The sequence below is a fragment of the Halichoerus grypus genome, chromosome 13 (assembly GCF_964656455.1).
Source record: "Halichoerus grypus chromosome 13, mHalGry1.hap1.1, whole genome shotgun sequence".
In the NCBI taxonomy this organism is placed as follows: Eukaryota; Metazoa; Chordata; class Mammalia; order Carnivora; family Phocidae; genus Halichoerus; species Halichoerus grypus.
This window is the reverse complement of record NC_135724.1, coordinates 47,031,077-47,053,406: the sequence shown is the minus strand read 5'-3', so window position 1 is coordinate 47,053,406 and position 22,330 is coordinate 47,031,077. Positions and strand designations below refer to the sequence as shown.

General features: G+C 44.5%; 1 protein-coding gene across 10 annotated transcripts in view; it reads right to left on the bottom strand.

Annotated features, from left to right (window-relative positions):
• The window catches only part of SLC35D4 (solute carrier family 35 member D4), a 113,966-nt gene that overhangs the window by 74,256 nt on the left and 17,380 nt on the right, over positions 1–22,330 (bottom strand). For 7 of the 10 annotated variants that reach the window (XM_036098090.2, XM_036098093.2, XM_036098096.2 and 4 more), the window contains exons 4-5: positions 17,261–17,342; positions 4,375–4,452 (exon numbers count right to left, since the gene is read on the bottom strand). In XM_036098090.2, coding sequence (XP_035953983.2) covers positions 4,375–4,452; positions 17,261–17,342 — 160 coding nt within the window. Of the gene's footprint in view, positions 1–4,367; positions 4,453–6,739; positions 6,813–17,260; positions 17,343–22,330 lie in introns of those variants that run through there. The other 3 variants (XM_036098104.2, XM_078060510.1, XM_036098092.2) reach the window with 3 other exon arrangements.

Sequence of the window (22,330 nt, the reverse complement as noted above, 5' to 3'; positions counted from 1 at the left end):
TCTGATAAAAGGTTAGTATCCAAAATATATAAACTCAACACTATTATACAACTCAACACCCAAAAGAACAAATAATCTGATTAAGAATGGGCAGAAGTCATGGACAGACATTTCTCAAAGAAGACATATAGATGGCCATACAGACACATGAAAAGATGCTCAACGTCACTCATCATCAGGGAAATGCAAATCAAAACCACAATGAGATATCACCTCACACTTGTCAGAAAGGCTAAAATCAACAACACAAGAAACAACAAGTGTTGGCAAGGATGTGGAGAAAAAGGAGCCCTCGTGCTTCTCTGGTAGGAATGCAGACTGGTGCAGCCACTGTGGAAAACGTTATGGAGGTTCCTCAAAAAAATTAAAAATAGAATTACTCTATGATCCAGTAATTCTACTACTGAGTATTTACCCAAAGAATATGAAAACACCAACTCGAAAAGATACATGCACCCCCATGCTTATTGCAGCATTATTTACAATAGCCAAATTATGAAAGCAGCCCAAATACCCATTGATAGATGAACAGATAAAGAAGTGGTATATATAGATACAATGGACTACTACTCAGCCAAAGAAAAGAATGAAATCTTGCCGTTTGTGACAACATGGATGGAGCTAGAGAGTGTAATGCTAAATGAAATAAGTCAGAGAAAGACAAATACCATATGTATAATTTAAGAAACAAAAAAACAAACAGAAAAAAAGATAAAGCAAAAAACAGACTCTTAACTATAGAGAACAAACTGAGGGGAGGTGGTGAGGGGATGGGGGAAATAGGTGATGGGGATTAAGAGTACACTTATCATGACGAGCAGTGAGTAATGTATAGAATTGCTGAATCACTATTTGGTACACCTGAAACTAATATAACACTGTATGTTAACTGTACTGGAATTAAAATTAAAAAAAGGAAACGATGTTGTTTAGTGTTAGGGACGAAATGGAGATGAAGATTCAAAATATTTTGGTGTTTATCCAATTTCTTCCAAGGACAGGTCCTCTCAGCCTGGAAGTCTGGCCCCTGGTCTCTGCCTGATGGAAATAGCCCCAAAGACACTCTAACCTGTTTCCTATACTCAACCTCACCTATGTGATCCGACTGGTCCATCAGGAAGCAATACCCTGTAGAGATGCCTGGATCTCTTCCCCAGACCAGGTAAATCTTCATTTTCAATTCACAACAAAAGCATCCACTGTGTAGATAAGAAGCATGAGTCCATCTCCCAGAAGCTGAGCAGCTCTTGGGGAGTGGCTGAACTTCAGTGACTAGTTAGTGAATATTCACCTTGGCAGTGGTTCTGGGACTGGATTTGGGGGCTACGAAGACAACCACGTACGTGGTCCCTGCCAAGAGGGGGCTCAGAGGAAGCAGACAGAGACCCAGGGAAACTCCTACCGCATTTCATTGAACCTCTGATGCCACCGAGTATAAAATCCCCCATTCTTTATATATTCCTAAGAAAGGAAGTGTTTGACCAGGGCACATCATTGATTATAGAAGCATCCTGACTGCAGACAGTGAATATTTTTTTTTAACGTGAGAAAAAGCAGCACGTGTTAGAATTGAAATCCGGAAATGGCAAGGTGGTGTGCTAAGTGACGTCCGGGAGCGGTCTCATGCTCCTTGCCGTGTCAGAGGTGTCAAGTTCCAACTGCACGCAGGCCAGCCTCAAATACCAAGGGCCTCCCTCGTGAGACCTCGAGAGTCGCCACCACGCCCTCTCTCACCTCCTGCAGTCCTGTCTCCTCCACAGACAGCTGCATGAACTGTCAACACTGTAAATCTGATCAGTCCGTCTGGGCTTTCACACCCAACCCTGGCCTCCCACTGCACTCAGCATACACGCCAAACGCCCAGGTCAGCCTCAAAGGCTCGTCCTAAGTCTCCAGCCTCATCCTAAGCCCTCCTCTCTTTCTTATCAAGCACCCAGCCACACTGGCCCAAAGTGACTCCTGCCAAGTGCCTTTCTACATCTGGTTCTTTGCATCTGCTGCTTCCCCTTCCTGGCCCCACCTGGTGAACTCCTGCTCAGCCTTTGTCTGTGGTTAAATGTCACCTCCCCATAGTGGCTTCTCTGTCCGTACAGTCCAGCAGGTGGGTGTCATGATTTGCTCAGCTGATGCTCCGTAGGAGTAGCCCAGAGCAGCGGGACCATGCCCCTTCCTCCCTACTGTAGACACAGAGCCTGGCATGGTGGGTGGGTACACATGTACGTGAAAGTATTCAGAATGAATGAGTGGATGCTTGAAGAGGTTCTCTGACAGATCAGAGAAAAGAACACATCACGACATGGTCTAGGAAAAAAGAGAAGTTTGGTTGTGGCTGGATTTTCTAAAACCCGAGAGGGGTATGGCACCTTTGCAGGCCTCCATGCAGGTCATGGGCAGCCCCCATGTCCGTGGGGGAACATGATCAGATCTGTTTCAGAAGGTGCAGTGCACTTGGGTGCAGTGTGGAGGAAGGGCAGCGTCGGGAGAGGCAGGGAAACCAGCCAGGCACACGGCACATCGGGCAGGCGAAGGCAGGTGATGGCGCGCACAGAACACGATAACCATCTAAGCCAGGACTGCTCACCCCAGGCCCTACTTGGCTGCCCAAGGGTTCAGGGGAACAAGATCTCATTTGGCCCCTAACCAGGTAGCCCTGAAAAAAGAGTGAGGACCTGAACCAAGGTGGCAGCAGAGGGAGAACAGAGAGGAGGGGACAGATTCAGAAATAGGGTGTGGGGGGGAAGGAAGACCAGAGCAGGACTCTAAGGGGACCCCTATGTTTCTGACTTGGGTGGTGATGACCAGGATCAGGATCACCATGTAAGAAGCAGGTTGTGAAAACAGAGCAGTCCCAGTTTGATCCCTTTGCATTTCATATGCCCGGGAGACAGCTTCGGGGAGAGCCAGAGGCAGCAACCACAGGGGTCTGAGCTCAAGGGGGAGGTCTGGGCTGGACATGGGGCCCAGGAGTTCCCGGGGCACTGAGGGGGATGCTGCCATGGGCATGGATGAGACTGTCCAGAAAGTGTGTGCGTGGGAACAAAGGGCACCTGACACAGAGCCCTGGGAGACCCTGTAGGGCAGATGGAGGAAGGAGGAGGAGCCGGAGACTGGGGAAGAGAATCAGCAGGTCACGGGGGCCGAGAGACTCAAGGGAAGGCGGCGGCGAACCTGGTGATGAATGGTGTAAAAGGCCAACAGAGTCGCATCAATGCAGGCCCCAGTGGCTTCAGCCAGAGCAAGTTCAGGATAATGGTGGGGGCAGGAGCAGGCTGCAGGCGAGAGGGCCACAAGGCCGTGGACAGCTCCGAAGCCAACCCTCCCTCAGGTGCTGTGCTGGGGGAGGGCAAGGATGCGGTGGGGCGGGGGTGGAGGGGTGCACAGGCGAGGGAGCCTGCTGGCGTGGTTTCAGAAACAGCCTTCCAGAGCTGGGGTAGGGTGAGCGGGTCTCCCAGGGCCTGCTCCATCCTTGGGGGCCTGAGAACATGGAGAGTGTCTGTGGGCTGAGGGAAGAAAGGCAGCAGAGAGGGAGAGAGGTTAGCTCTCCAGGACAGAAGAGGCAGTCGGTCCATGGGATGACAGGGTGCATAGGTGTGCGGAGGGGCCTCGGCCATACCTCCCTCTCCTGCATGCCTGTAAGGAGTGAGCTGCCTGAATGACCAACTAGCCTCTCTAGTTGAAAAGTTCCAGATTTCGAAACCATTTCGAAAGGGCAGATTTCGTTAGAAAGGAAGAACTCCCAAGAGAGGAACCAAATTAAAACCACCACTAATAGCGTTAATAAATACAGCAAACATGTACAGAGCAACTACTCTGCGCCAGAAACCGCTGGATGCACTTCACACGGGTGCCTCGCTCTGTCCTCCCAACAACCGTAGGAGCTGGGTGTCATCACTATCCCCCTTTCCCAGGGGGAGGCACAGAAGGTGAAGACACTTGCTCCAACTGGTGTGACGCGGAGCTGGGCTTGGGAAACAAGGGGGACTCGCCCAGGGTGGGCTGATGCTCCCAGCACCCTATGCGAGGCCCTGCCATAGGTTTCCCGGCGGCCCTGGGATGAGCTGCGGGCGGGAAGGCTGCCCCCCCCCCCCTCCTCGGCCCACAGTAAACTCCTCCTTGTATCCCAAGGTGCTCGCTCTGCCCTGAGCTGCAGCTGAGCGCCGCACAGATCCACGAGCATTCCCACGTACATCTGATGAACCGAAGGGATGTCGAAAACATGATCCTTGAAATGAGGGACGACTGCCAGGCAGTCGTGACCACTGTCAGGAAACAGATGGCAAGACAAGGTAGACACTAATTTGGGCCATAAGAAAAGGTGCATCTTTGAAATTTAAAGCAAGGGAAGCGAAACTAGCATTTTGCATTACCATTTACCTCTTTCCGAAAACACTTCTGGTGCCCACAGAGGATAACTTCAGCTACATTATGCAAAGTGAGAAACACAGGAATGGCCTGAAAGAAAACACAATGTAATAAGCATGAAAATGTTTTCTTTGATCCCATAATTACATAATACTTGATTTTTGCTTAAAAATAACGATCCGTGGGAACTTTTGGCATCCACATTTACAAGCCTCTCCAGCTAAAACTCTTCCGCATGGATTAGCGCTCTCTGTTGTAGTATTATTCTTGGCAAGGTGGACGTAGGGGCTCAACACATATTTATTAAGCACCTACTGCGTGTCAGGCACCGCACCAGATGCAGGAAGCACATCCCGTGCCCAGGGTGGATATGTGATAGGGAGACTGTCCCTATCGAGGTAAGAGCTCTCGTGGGATACACAAAAAGGCGCACCTACCCCACGTGGGCAGAGGAAGCGAAGTCCAGAGGCTAAATGAGAACGGAATGACAAACTGGAGTGAGCCAAACCAGAGGAGGCAGAGGGTGCTGCAGTCCAGGTGAGAGTGAACCCGCTCCTCCGGGAACGGGGGTGGGGATGGGGGTGGGGCTGAGCAGCGGACCGTGAAGGGAGAAGCTGGGCAGAGGAACGCCGGGAGGTCATCAGGCCGTATCAGAGTCAGGACAGTGCCAAGAGCCAAGGAGCCGTTGAAGAGTTTCAAGGCAGTGACATGATTTGATCTGCATGTTTAAAGGAACTTGGGCTCCCAGTAGAGGACAGAAGGCAGAGACGGTTGGGAAAGTCTAGGGGTGTGGCAGACTGAAAAATGGGCCCCCGCAGGACAGTCACACTCTAATCCCCAGGACCTGTGAATGTCACCCGACATGGCAAAAAGGGGTCTTTGCAATTGTGATTAAGTGCAGAACTTGAGGTGGGGAGTTTGCCCTGGGTTATCTGGGTAGGCCCTAAATGCAAACACATGTATTTGTAAGAGAAAGACAGAGATTTGACACACGCAGAGGGGGAGGTGACGTGACCACAGAGCCAGGGACTGCAGTGATGCGGCCGCAAGCCAAGAAATGCTAGCAGCTGCCAGAAGCTGCAGGAGCCAAGGACTTGGATTCTCCCCCCGAGCCCCCGGAGAGCACTGTAGCCCTGCTCCCACACTTGATTTGGGCACAATAACACGATTTCGGACTTCTGGTCTCCACAACTGAAGAGAATAAGTTTCTGCTGCTCTAAGCCACCTGATGTGCGGTCATTTGGTACAGGGACCATGGGAAGCTAATACAAGGAATGGCAAGACTGCAGCCTGAACTTGGTAGTGGCAATGAAAATGGAGAGTGTCCACAGTAAGGAAATATTTAGGAGACTGAACCGAGGTAAATATTTGAATAACCAGGATCAACTTTGGAACAAAACAAAACAAAAAAAAAGGGGGGGAGGGGAAAAAGATATTTAAAAACCCCTAATACTCCAGAGGGTTATTAAGGTACATTTACGATCACTAGGCTATTCGCTAAGAATGGCTGTCTCTCCTAATTTGGTGGCTAATCTTGACCCGATGAGCAGGAAGGATTAAAGGGTATGGGATTTTGTTATGGTCTCTGTTGTTGATGATGATGGCAATATTTCCTGAAAGACAGAAAAAGACCGAGCATAGGTGAAACCGAGCAGAGGCAAACCTTAGTTTGCTCCTCTGTATGGGGATAACAATACCTACGACCCAGAGCACCTGGGAGGAATGACAGACGTAGGTAAAGGACCTAGATGAGTGGTTCGGGAGCTCTGCGTGAAAGATGGTCAGTTTTAACATGTAGCCCGCCCTCAGCAGCCTTGACAGAGGACCCCGAGCAGGGAAATTGTTCCAGTTTGGAGGACCCACTTAAGATCATGCCGCTCGCCTACTTCCAGATGGATCTATTCTTTATCTTTTTGGAGCATATATTTTTACCTTGTTTTTAAAATTCTTATAACTTTGTAGCTCTACCCTATTTTAGTATTTTGTTCTAACTTGCGCTGTTTTATTTCTTTTGGAGTTCTTGCATTCTATTTTCCTGCCTTTGTAACCGTTTTCTACTCTTATCTTTCATTAAAAGTGCAACTCAAACTGTTTTTTTTCCTTTTAAAATTATACTTTATAAAAATAAATAAATAATAAACCATACTTTAACAATTAAACAATCCAATTAAAAATGGGCAGAAGACATGAACAGACATTTCTCTAAAGAAGACCTACAGATGGCCAACAGACACATGAAAGATGCTCAACATCATTCATCATCAGGGAAATGCAAATCAAAACTACAATGAGATACCACCTCACACCTGTCAGAATGGCTAAACTCAAGAAGACAAGAAACAACAGGTGTTGGCGAGGATGTGGAGAAAAAGGAAACCTCGTGCACTGTTGTTGGGAATGCAAACTGGTGCAGCCACTCTGGAAAACAGTATGGAGGTGCCTCAAAAAGTTAAAAATAGAATTACTCTATGATCCAGCCATCACACTACTGGGTATTTACCCAAAAAATACAAAAACACTAATTCAAAGAGACACATGTACCCCAATGTTTATAGCAGCATTATTTACAATAGCTAAATTATGGAAGCAGCCTAAGTGCCCATCGATAGATGACTAGATAAAGAAGAGGTGGTGTGTATATATACACAATGGAATATTATTCAGCCATCAAAAAGAATGAAATCTTGTCATTTGCAACAACAAGGATGGAGCTAGAGAGTATAATGCTAAGGGAGATAAGTCAGTCAGAGAGACAAATACCATATGATTTCACTCACATGTGGAATTTAAGAAATAAAACAAACAAAGGGGGAAAAAAGAGAGAGACAAACCTAGAAACAGACTCTTAACTACAAAGAACAAACTAATGGTTACCAAAGCGGAGGTGGGGGTGGGGGATGAGGGAAAGAGATGATGGAGATTAAGGCGTGCACCTGTGATGAGCACCAGCTGATGTATGGGATTGCTGAATCACTACAGTGTCCACCTGAAACTAATACAACATGGTATGTTGACCACACTGGAATTAAAATTAAAAAAAAAAAAAGTGAAGTTAAAAAAATCATACTTTATTTTTATTATTTCCCAATTTTTCATTTATCTTTTGTGCTTTTTATTCCTCTTAAATTTTTATATTTTGAATTAATTTTTATGTGTTTTAAGATCGTTAAAGAGATTTTTTTTCACTGGCTTTATCCATTAGGCCTATGTTTGGCAACCTTAGGGGCTGGCCTTCCAGTTCTTGGCTTACGATAGCAAAGAAAATCTTGGACAGGTTAATTATGTGTACATGAAAATGAATACAAAAGGGTGACTTGGATGTTATTTATTTAAAATTAAGACCTTTTTAAAAATGCTTTTGCCTCCTTGACTATAAAGCCAGTAAGGAGACCAGATTTAGCAACTCTAGACCCTAACTCCAGACCTCAAAGAGGCTAATTTTCTCAATTTTAATAAACTGTGACTAGGTTTTTCAACCTCCCTAGGCCCTGCTCTGATCACATTCTGGAAAAGGATCTATCGATACACATAGAATTGGTTTTCAAGTACACTAATGAGAGCTACCAACAATGTGTTGGACACAGTGCTAATTATTTTAATTGCGTTCTCTTATTTAAATCTCCTTCCAACAACTCAATTAGTGGGCGCTATTACCTTGATTTATAGAAAGGAGCCTAATGCTTAGAAGATGAGGCAACTTGCTGAGTGCTCACGGCTGGCTCAGGGCCAAGAGCTGTGGCTCCCATCCAGGCTTCTCCAACTACAGAGTCCATGCTCCTAACCTCAATACCATGATACCCCAAATTACAGCAAGTGCCCCAGGGTAACCTTCCTGGCCCTATAACTGTCCACAAAGTCCAGTAGGACTGGTGTGTTCCAAATCCCACCAGTCTGCTTCCTCCAAGAAGAACACTGGTATGATCTAAACTACATGAATTCAGAGTAAACTCTGTGACATGTTTTAAAGGATAGTTTCCATTTCTACTTTAACAAATTTAAATCTGGATTTCTCAAGCCATTTTTCCACTGAGAAGCTAGTAGGCTGCAGAAACAATAATTCTACAATTGACGATCTCAGCCTCCGTAGAGGTCTATGAAAAACAACTATTAACGCAGTTCGCAAACTTTAATTACTGATTTTCCTTGGCCTCTAACTCTGTACAAGTCCCAGTCTGTGAACTGTGCTATCCATTCAGGAGACCCTCGAGTGACTGATTCTTTTAGAAAACCTGCCTTTTAAAGAAAACAAAGAAAGAAAACCGGCCCTTTGTTATCTTATGGAGTGAGGCTCAGCAGGACTTATGTCAAATCAGACAAAAGTTCTGAGAAATTCTAATAGCCATAATAATAACTAAGATATATTGAATGCTTATTATGTGCTAGCTGCTATTCTAACTGCTTTTGCATACCTCATTGTCATAATAACTCTATGAAGTAGATACTATTAACATCCCCATTATGCAGATGAGAAAATGAAGGAATATATTTTGGTTCTCTCTTTTAACCTGCCTCTTGATAATGTGAAAACCACTTTTAGAAAATCTATATACTTGCTTGCTGCTAAAGAGAACAGAAACATAAGTATGTTCTTCCACGTTGTCAGGACTCTAGGAATGGCCTCAACCACTTGGTTGAGGTCCTACCATCTTTCATCAGGAAAAATGGTCAAGATCAACTACTATAAAGCCCATATCATCATTTTTAACACAAAATGTAATTAATCAAATTCAACTACACTGCAGGCCAATCCATTTAGTTACTTAGGGGCACAGTTTGCAACTAATTTTTCTTAGACTACATTAGCTTAAAATTCAACATCTTACCATGGACTACTGGACATTTTTCTCTGGTTGTGAAGAGAAATTGGTATCTAGTACTTAAAATTTTTCATTATTCCCATGCTTTCCAGAATGGAAATTTTGAGGCTTTGACTGTTATTTGTTCATGTGTTGGGCCTGAGTGAGAACAGTTTTCTATGGAAAATCCCGGCCCTGCACACAGGCACGGCCTTGGGGCCTTCTGCAGACACGGACACCTCCCTTTTCCAAGCAGTCCTGGGTCAGCTTCTTAATTTTTGTAAAAGAATGTCAATCCTATCTTCTCTTTGGGTGATTTTTAAATATGTAGGTGTGGGTTTAATCTACAAGAGAGAATAACTGCACTCCAGGCCTGACCTGTTGGCTACCCAATTTTTATCAAAAGCATGCACGTGGGAAACAATATTTCTGGAGGGTTGCCTGAGGGCAGCCTGTGAAGGGAGCCAGATACGCGGAGTAGAGGTTTGAGGCCCAGACAACTGCTCCTACTGAACTCTTCTATTTCATCATGCATCCAAAAATGCTCTAAGAACCCTAGAAACCAGGTTGTCATGGCGTTCGTTATAAGGGTGTTATTAAAGACCCTGCCTCACTAAGTGGCCCAGCCTACCTTTTTTGAGGACTCAGAACCTGAAAGCAAGGAAGCTTTGCTCTTCTTCAGCTCTGACCTCACTCTTGTTTCTCTTGCAACTTTTTAAATCTGAAGATCACTGACACACAATGTTACATTAGTTTGGGGTGTACAACATACTGAGTCAACACTGCTATATGTTACACTCTGCCTAACAGGTGTAGCAATGACCTCTGCTCTCATCTTACAAGCATGAGAGTCCCATAACTTCTTTATTTCTTATTTTTAAAAAGATTTTATTTATTTATTTGAGAGAGAGAATGCGCATGAACAGGGGGAGGGACAGAGGGAGAAGCAGAGTCTCCCTGAGTCTTGTAACTTTTTTATTTGGCTACAGAACGCTGAAAATTGAATTCAGGCCCCAACTGCATTATTTTGTAGGATATTACAGCATAAATTTCTATGTGCTAAGTCTCTCCGTGGCCTCATCTAGTTCTTCTATTATTCTGTACCCAGATTTCTTTTAAAATTCTGTTCATAAAAAATGTCTGTTTTGGGGCACCTGGGTGGCTCAGTCAGTCAAGCATCTGCCCCTTGATCTCAGGTCAGGTCTTGATCTCAGGGTTGTGAGTTCAGGCCCCGTGTTGGGCTCCATGCTGGGTGTGGAGCCTACTTAAAAAAATGTCTATCTTATTTTAATTATTATTTTAAGCCACCACCCATCCTTTGTGGAAAATGGTGAGGTATTTGAATAAGTATATGTACATATCCATGAATACATTCATAAGCTGACTTGCGTGAGTTAAATTTAAGTGTTCATTTACATTAATCTTACGATTCTGTCTTTATATGGCAAAGCCCTTGAGTGCAGAGGACCAGACTCCCCTCTTAACAGTGTAATCTCCAGGATGAGTTTGGAGGCCATCTCTGTTGTTCATTTGTTCATCACTAAAGTAGCTGGCCTGTGTCTTATGGACCTTATTGTGACATTTTAAAATACCAGAAGTTCTTCCACCTTGGTGAGATGCCTGGGCATAAGAAAAGGTTCAGGGGATGGCAGCTTGTTCTAGCTCATTCACTTTGGGGCATAAATGTACAGGCCAGAACAGAGGGCAAACTGGCCTACTCTCAGTGAATTGCTCTTTTTCTCATACTTTTTATGCAAGTGCATAGAAATGAATGAGTTAAACCTAATGTGCATATCCTACGGTGCCCAAAAGAATTCTGAGCAAAGCAAATGAGAACCTGTTATCATCCCCTCCTCTTCATATAATCCTCAAGAAAACCTCTATCAGAGTCCAGGGTTGGTTTGTTTGTTTTTTTAATAAATACTTCTAAATTGAGGTAAAATATACACATAAAATTTACCATTTTAACCACTTTTAGGTATACAGTTCAGTGGTATTAAGTACATTCCACAGTGTTGTGCAACCATCACCACCTTCTAGCTCCAGAACTCTTTCATCTTGCAAAATTCAAACACTGTCCCCATTAAATACTAACTCCTCATTCTCTTCTCCCTCCAGTCCCTGGCAAGCACCATTCTGCTTTCTGCCTCTAGGATTTTGACTACTCTAAGCACCTCACAGACGTGGAATCAGACAGTATTTGTCCTTTCGTGACTGGCTCATTTCACTTAACATGATGTCCTCAGAGTTCATCCACGGTCTCACATGTGTCAGAATTTCCTTCCTTCTTAAGGTTAAATAATATTCCATGGCATGCATTTGCCACATTTTGTTTATCCAGTCCCTGATCCGTGGACACTTGGGTTGCTTCCAACTTTTGGCTATTGTAAATAATGCTGCCATGAACACAGGGGTACAAATATCCGTACTTTCAATTTTTGGGGGGTATAAACCCAGAAGTGAAATTGCTGGATCATACAGTAAGTCTATTTTTAATTTTTTTGAGGAACAATCCTAGTGTTTTCCAGAGCAGCTGCACCAGTTTAGATCCCCAACTATGGTGCCCAAGGGTTCCAATTTCTCCACATCCTTCCCAACACTGGTTATTTTCTGGTTTTTTGAGGACAGCCATCCTAATGGGTGTGAAGTAGTATCTCCTTATGGTTTTGATTTGCATTTCCCTAATGATTAATGATGCTGAGCATCTTTTCCTGGGCTTATCAGCCATCTGCACATCTTCTTTGGAGAAGTGTCTATTCAAGTCTGTTGGCCATTTTTGAATTGGGTTGGTTTTCGTTGTTGAGTTGAGGACTTATCTCTATATTCTGGATATTAATCCCCACTGAATGACAAAACTAAAACAATTTAGTAACAAGTTTGATGCCCTTTATTCAAGGGAAAACAACTCTTGCATTGGGGGAGTATGGCACCCCAGAAGCAGTGGAGCCCTCCTCCCAAGGGGTGCTGGACAAGACTGAGTTTTATGAAGCATGAGAAGTGGCAATGGGGAAAAGCTTTGATTGGCTGGGATGGCATAGCTGGCCTTCTTTAGGACGATCAAGGAACAAGGAAGTAATTATAGAACCCAGAGTTGCCTTGGCGTTTTGGGATTGGTTGTCTGGATGTACTGTGTTTCTGGTCAAGCGGGGCATTTCCAGGAATGCTAAAGTTTGCTTTCCTGATGTAGCATCCCAGAAAGGAGGAGCTCCATCTTGGGCCTAAAATTTTATTTCCACATCCCTTATCAGATAAATGATTTGCAAATACTTTCTCCCATTCAGTGGGTTGCCTTTTTACTCTGTTGATAGTGGCCTTTGATGCACCAAAGTTTTTCATTTTGATGAAGTCCAATTTATCTATTTTTCTCTTTTGTTGCCTGTGTCTTTGGTGTTGTATCCAAGAAATCATTGCCAAATCTAATGTCGTAAAGTTTTCCCCTCAGAGCCCTGTTTTAGTAAGTCATTTTATAAGGGTTATGGAGAACGTCATCTTTAAAAATTTATTTATTTACTTATTATTTTAGAGAAAGAGAGAGAGTGGGGGTGGTGGTGCTGAGGGACAGAATCGCAAGCAGACTCTCCACTGAGTGCAGAGCCTCAGTCTCACGACCCTGAGATCATGACCTGAGCCGAAATCAAGAGTCAGATGCTTAACTGACTAAACCACCCAGGCACCCTGAGAATGTCATCTTTAGATAGAGCAAGAAGATAACTAAAATCCTGAGGGAGGGTTTACTCTTTTGCCACTGAGCCTACACCTTAAAAAGCAATCCTTGCAAACGGACTCTGGTGAGCTCTGGTAAGAAAACAACATGAAAGAGGAGAGCTGCCTCAAATGAGCAGTAACAGCGAACATAAGAGGAAGAGTCTCCATTTTACATCAACAATGACATTCTTTTCCTTTGCAGATCCAAGTTCCTTTATGTAATATTCGAGCCAAACAAATGGGGAGGGGACTCATGGGCTCCAGTTTGCCTAACTAATTTGCTCCATCTGGGTCTAATTATCCATGTGCGTTTCCTCACCAACAGCCCATCCAATCTCCATCGCAACGTGCGGAGTGAATGTCGTGCCCGTGGAAGATAAACCCTGACAAGCAGATAGGGAAGGATCAAGATCAAAGAGCTGGGTGAGAAACCAAGAGCAGTCCTGTCAAGATGCCTTAACTTGGATTTGCAGAGTCCTGCAACAACGGACCCTGGCTTCCCCGAAGCAAGAAAATGACGCAGTTTGAGTGGCCAGATCACCAAAACCAGGATGGCCTCTCACTGGCAAGCTCACTAATGTCTGACTTTGTACATCTGTTCTAAACACTCACCAGCACAGGCTTTGAGGCAATCCTGTCTAGCTGACCAGGCTTCGGCTGGGACATTACAACAAGAGTATTAATGACCGGTCGAGGTTGTACTGACCCTCCAAAGACTGACACTCACGCCATCAGAACCGTCATCACTGACCTTATTCAGCATAGGATAGCTGGAGAAGCTGACCCAAATTAGCCCAAGTAGAAGGGACAGCAAATACACGGTTCCTCTCCACTCCCTCCAGCCCAGTCCTCATGGGCTGATTTCCCCTGGTTGATGTGATTTAGGGAGGAAAGAGGGTAACTTTTGGAGGTGAACTGTTGTGGTTGGACAGGCTTGGGTTTGCACCTCCACGTTAACATTTATGCATTGTTGACCTTGGCCAAATATTTGGATCTCAGTTTTCTCATCTGTAAGTGGGAGTAATTAAGTCTGACTTTATATGTCATGAAGAGGGGCGATGGAAAGTGCCCGGCACATACTAACACCTCAAGGTCAGGAACCATCTCTTATTTGTCTTTAAGCACCTAGCACATAGTAGATCCCTGATAAATATCTGCTGAATGGATAGCCCCAAGAATAACCCCCTTCCCTTAACTCTGTACATCATTTGGTTGTGAGGTGGAAAAATCAGTAAAGAATTTTCCCTGCTGCGCCTTTACAGAGTTAAACCTGCTTCCTCTTAGGAGTTGCACATCAGAAGAGAGCTTCGAAATCTTGTCAGATAAAGGAGGGCTTTATGGAGCAGAACTCCCTGGAAAGTGTTCTGCATAACAATACACCCACGGCTTTTAACAGAGCACTTTCCCCCAATTCCTTGTGGATTCATTAAACTGACAGCTTGGCACCAGCATATTGATGCCTGTTTTCTATCTAACACAAGCTGTATGAGTGCCTTGTGTTTAACCCACCCTATAAATTTGTAAGCAACTATGTAAAAACAAAAAACTCAGAAAACAAAGAAAAGATGCTGGGTTGTTATTTCACTCAGAAACAATAATGAGTGTCTCTTTTCTGTACTCCTCCCACTCTAATTGGGTATATTTGGGTTTGGGTTGTTTTCCTTTGCTCAACGAGTTTGAATTGCAGCAGCTTCTTCTTACCCTTTAAAGAAGGCTGTGCCCTAGGCCAGGGCCACTGATAGTACCAGTTCTCCCCCAAAATAAGGAACTCGAGCCAGAAGGTAAATCAGGGCACTGCTTCCTTCTTCAAAAAGTCTTGCTATGAAAAAAAAAAATGTCAGCTCAACTAAACAGTGTGTTTAGTGCCAAAGCTGATGTACATTCTGGCACAATCTCCTTACGGACAACTAACAGAGCTCACAGACTGACACCACCACGTGTGGATCACCCTCTGAGAAGCGGTGTTCTTGGTTACAGAACTCCCCGTCTGCCTGAGAATGTACTGGACTGACCTTTACAATGGACTTCTGAGGGATTTTAGGCTATCTAGTATCCTTAGCCCTTCTTTTGGTGAAGCATCCCAATATCAAGGATCTGCCACCCCCTCTCTCAGTCTATGGGATCCAGACAGGGATCTTGTCTGAGCAGGGCTGGCCAAACAGTGCTCTGAGTCTCTGCAGCCACAGTGAATGGTCCAGGAACACCCGTACCCAGGGCCGACCAATCAGCATAATTCCATCTTCCTGGTGAGCTTTCAGACCTGGGAAGGGCAGTGGCCCTACTGGTGTATTCAGAGTGAATCCTGAGGTTCCTGCAGGAGCTACGAGGAAGAGTCTCTTTCCATTACACTTCATGTTGTAAGGATGTGAGCCTAGAGTCAACAACACCCAGGAGGGGAGAGCCTGGCTGTGAAATGGAGCAAAGACAAGAGCAGAACTAAAGACAGAGAGACAGAAACTGGGTTCTGAGAATGTCATTGGAACCTCTGGATCAAGCCTTGCCTGATCTACAGCTTTTCAATTCTGTGAACCAGTTCATTTCCTTTTTGCTTAGAATAGTTTATGAGCTTTCTGTAACTTGTAACTAAAAGAGTCTAAAGTTACGCCTGACTACTCTACCCTGAGCTATTCTAAAATCCACGTACGCTGGCCCTAAAGAGACAAATCTGAAAAGGCAAAAGGTCTGGAGTCAGAGGAGCTGCCACGAGCTGAGGCTAGAGGCAGGTTACCAAGACTTTCCACACCTGAGTGCCTTCCTCTGTCAGGTGATTAACATCTGCTTCATCCGCCGCCTGTCAGGTGACTGAGAATCACATAAAAAGATACAGAGGAAATCACTATGGAAACATACAAAAAAGCACTGTACAAACAAAAAATGTTATTATTAGCACAGCAATAGTTATTCAAACTTCAAAATTCTGGCGTCTATAACTATCCAGATCCTATAGGAAATTTTCAAAGCCTTTGAACAAGAATACATTGTTTTTCAAATGAACGAACATAGGGGATGAAAAGAAGAGAGGCAAACCAAGAAACAGACTCTTAACTGTAGAGAACACACTGCTGGTTACCAGAGGGAAGGGGGATGGGGGGATGGGTTCTATTGGTGATGGACATTAAGTAGGGCACCTGTTGTGATGAGCACCGGGTGTTGTATGAAGTGTTGAATCGCTACATCCTACACCTGAAACTAATATTACACTGTATGTTAACTAACTGGAATTTAAATTAAAACTTAAAAGAATGCATTGTTTTTATCAACACCTGTATTCTGCTATACAACGGGGAGCGCCCTCTGCAGGCCAGCAGGTGTAAAGCGAGGCAGCAGACACGGAAGCCGACAGCATGAAGGGGCAGCGGGAAGCCAGTGCGGGTCTCAGGTTCTGGGCTGAGCACCAATATGTGCTGTGGGTCATTTCTTGGGCCCACCCAGGACGTTTCTCCCCCATTGGACACAACATCCCAATGACTCAAGCTTATGAATCATGAAAGAAAAATGATGATTTAATCACCGCTAGTAACTCTCAACTGCTATTTTGCAAACTTCAGGGTTGTCCTAACAATAATACTGTTGTGCGGGTAGGCAGATTTTGTGTTTGTTTTAATGTTTTCATATCTGAGACCTAAGGGACCAACATAACAACAGACTTTGCATAAAAAGACTGAACAGTTCCACAAATTTTGCACTTTTCCAAAGGTCACAACACAATCATTTTATGATAGATAAAGACAGTACAAGCAGTCAGGGGACAAGACAGAAAGAGGCATTACTGACTTTTAAACCTTGTTCTGAGTCTCTGGTCAATGGCCGTATCAATGGATTCTCTTTTGATGGAAAAAATAACTAAATTTTTATATTTTCATATAATGTAACTGGAAGAAGTTTATTCTTTACAGTTCCCTCCTTTGAGGAGCTCAAACGGGCAGCTGGAGTGGGAGAACAGGGGGACACTTGTTTTATTAGTGTCCCCACAGACTGGGTACCAACGCTGTGCCAGGCAGGTACATTGCTACTGAGCCCAGCACCCCCCGGTCCACATCACCAATGGGCGGGGTTACAGTTCCTCAGAAGCAAGGAGTAGGCTGCTCCCGAGGACAGCCTGCATTCAGGCAGAGTGGACTGGCCCTGTCTGGGTCAGCCTCCATAAAGATCACCTCTCTCTCTCCCTGCGTCTCCACCTATGCCTCTTCATCTTGTAAAACAAGTTGGCCCGACCCTGTTATCTGGTTATCCTCAATTCAGGGAGAGGGGTAAAAGGCCCCACGTTGTTCTCCAATCTAGCTGTACCATTATGAAAGCTGATGTCGTGTCCCCTACTGATCCAAGGTGCAGTAAGTTAAAAAGCAAACGAGAGGAGGAAAGAGAAACTGTCTCTCTAAAAAGTCTCTAACACTTACCAGTTTGGATAATGCTCTGGAACCAGCATAGATTATACCCACAAACAGCACCGAAGCAGGAAGCCACGTTGAAACATCAGATCTGGGAAGAGGGAAAGAGGCCATCACATTTCTGTCACTTCCTGTCTGAAAGACCTAGTTGGGAGGCATGACCCTTTGGATGCACCAAATACGACGACAGTGCTTGTCGAACATCTCTGAGCGACCCGTGAAGTGTGATGTGTCTGTGTCCACTAAGAGTGAGGGAGGCTGACAGAACCATCCAGCCACCCCGCCCGTTCCCCAGCCCACAACAGGGCAAGACAAGCTGGAGATGGAAGACGGCTTCCTGCAGTTTGGGAGAGAGAACAGATCTGATTTTTTTTTTTTAAGGGGCAGTGAACATTATTCTTTGGATTTTAAGAAGCCAGAGGCTTTGAACTCACGCTGAATTATAAAAAATGTAAAGACTATTTACCTAGGCAATATATCAAATGGCTCCATGGAACCACAACAAAAGGAAGAAAGTGTCAAAGGACAGAATTTTAAAAAGAATGCCAGAAGTCAAGCTGGGTGGCCATGTGCTGACGTTTCCCACCGTTAACCTGGAATCTCTAAGGACTTCTGAAGGGTGCATTTCTTTGATTCATTTGTGGCCACACCCAAAACTGCTTTTTCTCAATACGATTTAGAATCTTGCTCTCTTCAAGAAAAGCAAAATCCCAGTTTTTACATAGAGCACCAATTACTTGCTGCCCCCATCCGTCACCAACGCATTTGGTCCACTAACGTCAGTTCCCTAGAGTTATTCTAATAATAGATAGAAATAAATGAGAGCATTCCAGCAGAATTTAACATAATAATCCCAGCTAACTCAATGAACTGCTCTCCTGGGATGGTGCCTGCTCAAGAAATGTTCTTTGTTAACTTTATTAGCACGGGCAGGCGCTCCATCTGTGATCAGACCTGCTTTTGTAAGCTCCCTAGTGAACCTGGTGTTAAAATGTCTCTAGTCTCTAGTGAGGCTTCCAAACCCTACTTCCTGAATATTCATTCAGCAAATATTTACAGCAATTTGCAAGGTGCTGACAGCACCAGAATGATTATTAACAGCAGCATCATAGTTAACATTTATTGAGCACTTGCTACAAACGAGGCACTATGCTAAATGTTTTCTATGCTGTGTCTTTAAAAAATCTGCACAACATGGGGCGCCTGGGTGGCTCAGCTGGTAAGTGTGTGACTCTAGATCTCAGCTCAGGTCTTGATCTCGGGGTCGTGAGTTCAAGCCCCATGCTGGGCTCCACACTGGGCATGGAGCTTGCTTAAAATAAATAAATAAATAAAATCTGTACAATGACCTTATGAAAAAAATATTATTATTATTATCCCCATCGTGCAAATGAGAAAACTGAGGCATAAAGAGTTTAAATAACGTGCCTGTGGTCAGAAGAGCTGGTAATGGCAAAGGCAGAATTTGAATTCAGGTCATCTGACTTTTAAAGCGCTAGCGTTAAGCCACCCTTTCATACTTTGCCTTCAAGGACCTCAGAATGTAATGGGAGACATTGACCTATAAATAAATAAGCTGCAAACACAGCATGATTTTGCTCTGGTAGCAGACCAAGAGGCTAATTACCTGAGGAATATTCTCTGTTCTTCCTGGTCCTGCTGCAATCATAGATGTCTGCCCTTGCACCCAAAAAGTGACCAGAGAAAGGAAGATGCCATTCTCCATCCTAATGGGTCAAGCAGAACATTAAAGCAATTGCTATTCTTCTAGGAAAGGGCTTTCCCATTAGACATTAAGCTCACAAGGGTCAAGGGAGACAGGATCCAGGCCCCTAGCCCGCTGAACACCAGAAGGCAGCCCAGAGCCCACCCCGCAGGGAGCACAGGGGAGGAGGGAAGGAGGGCAGTGCATGACATAGCAGTGTGCCCAGCTACCGCAGGCCCAGTACTCTGGGACAGGAGCTCAGCGAGGCCCCAGGCATTCGTGCTCTGTTCCCTCTTAAACAAAGAAAACGCCTGCCCAGTCGTATGCTCCAAGAGACATCGGGGCATCTGAGTGACCATGGATGTGAAAAAGAAAACATGGCTAGGGGACACCTTTTATCTTTACCCTCTACCCTAAACACAAAGAAATGACTTTAACTGGGGCGCCTGGGTGGCTCAGTCGGTTAAGCGTCTGGCTTCGGCTCAGGTCATGATCCCAGGGCCCTGGGATTGAGCTCCAAGCATTGGGCTCCCTGCTCAGCTTGCTTCTCCCTTTCCCTCTGCTGCTCCCCTCCACCGACTTGTACTCTCCCTCTCACTCGCTCTCTCACAAATAAATAAATCTTTTTTAAAAAAAGAAAAAAGAAATGATTTTCACTATAAAAAATAAACACAGATTTAGTTGGACCAAAGAGACTGCTGGGAAATGTTATAGAGCAGCTGTGTGAGCATTTGGATCCAAGCATGGCGCTGTGACCCAGGCGCGCGGGCTTGTGTGCTCCACAATCATGTGACTCAGGGCCCACCTCCTAGGTGGACAGAGCCAAAGCACCATGCACTGATGGCGGAAATTTCGACACCTGCAGGAGCAGCTGGTTGCCCGACCCTGTCTTGGCTTAGCCCTCAGGAGCTCTTCTCAGAGACAGCTGCCTCCCTCCTCCACACACCAACAAAAAAGTGTAGCTGCTATTGAGAAGAATAAATATGAATCACTGGGGACAGTGCTGCCAAAACAGATACGGGCAAAATCAGTGTGAAAGGATGGGGGGGTGGGGATAATTAAAAATCAAGAGAATTTTGCATTCATATTGTTCCAAAGTATCAAAGTTCTCATTCCACTGAAAATCACAGGGTATTCGTTAGATGTAGTTTATGCAAGAAAACACTCAAGGGAACCCAGTAGACAATCTGTATGCCAAGAAAAAGCCTTCCCATGAGATTTGCAAATGAATGCACATTTATACATCTTAAGTCAAAATAGATTGTTTCATCCAAAAATGATTTATCTTTCAATTAACCCATTAATGATCTGAGTCAGATAATATATAATATATATATTATTAATGTGTCTCCCACTTCTCAAATAAACTGTAAGTTTCACAAAGGTGGGAGCCATGCGTGTTTTGCTCATATAAATAAATGTCAATATTTATTTGACATTTATTAAATAAAACGGATGAAGGTTTTAAGGAAACTAAAGGACTAAGATGCACCCTAAGGGCATCTGATCTAGTCAGTGAGGATAGGGAAACCTTCCTCTAATAAGTGACATTTGGGATAAAACTCAAAGTAAAGTGGGTACAGGGGGTGGGATAGGGAAGCAGAAGGGACCCAACAGTCCCCCCCCTCCTTGGTCCATTACTCAAAGCAATAAAAGTCTCTTAAGGTTCAGTAAGACTCTGTCACAAGTTTGTTCTTCCCTATCTCTTCATTCCCAAAGTCTTTGCAACACTGATCTCACTTAATTTATACATCAGCAGGAGAACCCAGCAAACAGACTGGCAGTCACAGGAGAGCACACTGTGTCTCCCTCCCAGAGAGAACCTGCCCCAAGGAGTCTAGTCCGATGACAGGTGAACAGCATTTGAAGAACTGTTTATACTTGCTGCTTCAGGAATCAGACTTGGGCTCTCTGGCTTACAGGGTTTTCCTCGACTATCAGTTCCTGTGCTATCTTAACATGGACAGGTCAGACCTTTCAATGGTTACCTGGGGCAAATAAAATGCATGACAACTGAGTTTTCCATGCTTCTCCAGGTTGTATGGAGACAAGGTGGGAACAGGGACTACAAGAGTAGTGCTTTTTTGTGCTTTTGCCATCTCTTGAAATATTTGTTTTTTTGAAGATTTATTTATTTGAGAGAGAGCGTGCACACAAGTACAAGCGGGGGGGGGAAGGGCAGAGGGAGAGGGAGAGAGAATCCCAAGCAGACCCCAGTGGAGCCTGATGTGGGGCTCAATCCCAGGACCCTGAGATCATGACCTGAGCTGGAACAAGGAGTCAGTCGCTCAACCGACTGAGCCACCCAGGGGCCCCTTAAAATACTTTTTTAAAAAATATTTCTTCAGGACAAAATGAAACTATAATTTTAAAATCCGAGTTAATTCTGCTAAAATGGAGGATTATTTTCCAGGGAGATACAGCAATAAGTGATGGAAATCATACCTGGTTCTGGGCACTGAAGAGTATAACCTTATAACATGCACATGGTTACCCAAATCCTTGGGAATTATAATCAGCTCTCTTCACTGCCAAGGAATGTTCCAGCAGTTAGCTGACTAACTTTAGCCAAGAGCTCTAAGAGATGGACAAACTTCACACATTTCCCTGGACTGTGCCCTTTCCATCTAGGGCTGGAGGTATCCAGGGGTCACCTAGGTCACTAGGCATGGGGGCAGAGGAAGGATGCACAAGTCCAGAGCAGTGCATGGCACAACAACACTCAATAAATGTTCTGGGTTTTTCTACACATAACTCCAAAAACAGAAGGCACTATGGAAGATTGATAGATCCACCTACATAAAATGCACTGGCCAAAAAACACCATAAAGAAAATCAAGAGCTAGGGCGCCTGGGTGGCTCAGTTGTTAAGTGTCTGTCTTTGGCTTAGGTCATGATTCCAGGTCCTGGGATCGAGCCCCGCATCGGGCTCCCTGCTCCGCGGGAAGCCTGCTTCTCCCTCTCCCACTCCCCCTGCTTGTGTTCCCTCTCTCGCTGTCTCTCTCTCTATCAAATAAATAAAATCTTAAAAAAAAAAAAAAATCAAGAGATGATTAATGACCTAGGAAAAACTACACGCAACATATAAAACAGGCTGGAATTTCATATTCTTAATGTATAATGAATGTTTACAATTCAATAAGAAAAAAAAATCAGCTCCACAAAAGAAAAATAGTCAGTGGGCAAAACCAAGTATTTGTGTGTGTCAGTGCGTGTGTGTTTCTTTCTCTCACACAGCACGCATAAGAAATACAATAGCCAATAAACATATGAAAAGTTATACATATATATACACATACACACTACTTGGCTATACTTATCAAAAGCTTTCAAAATATGCATACTCTATACAATAGTTAAAGGTATTTAAAGTT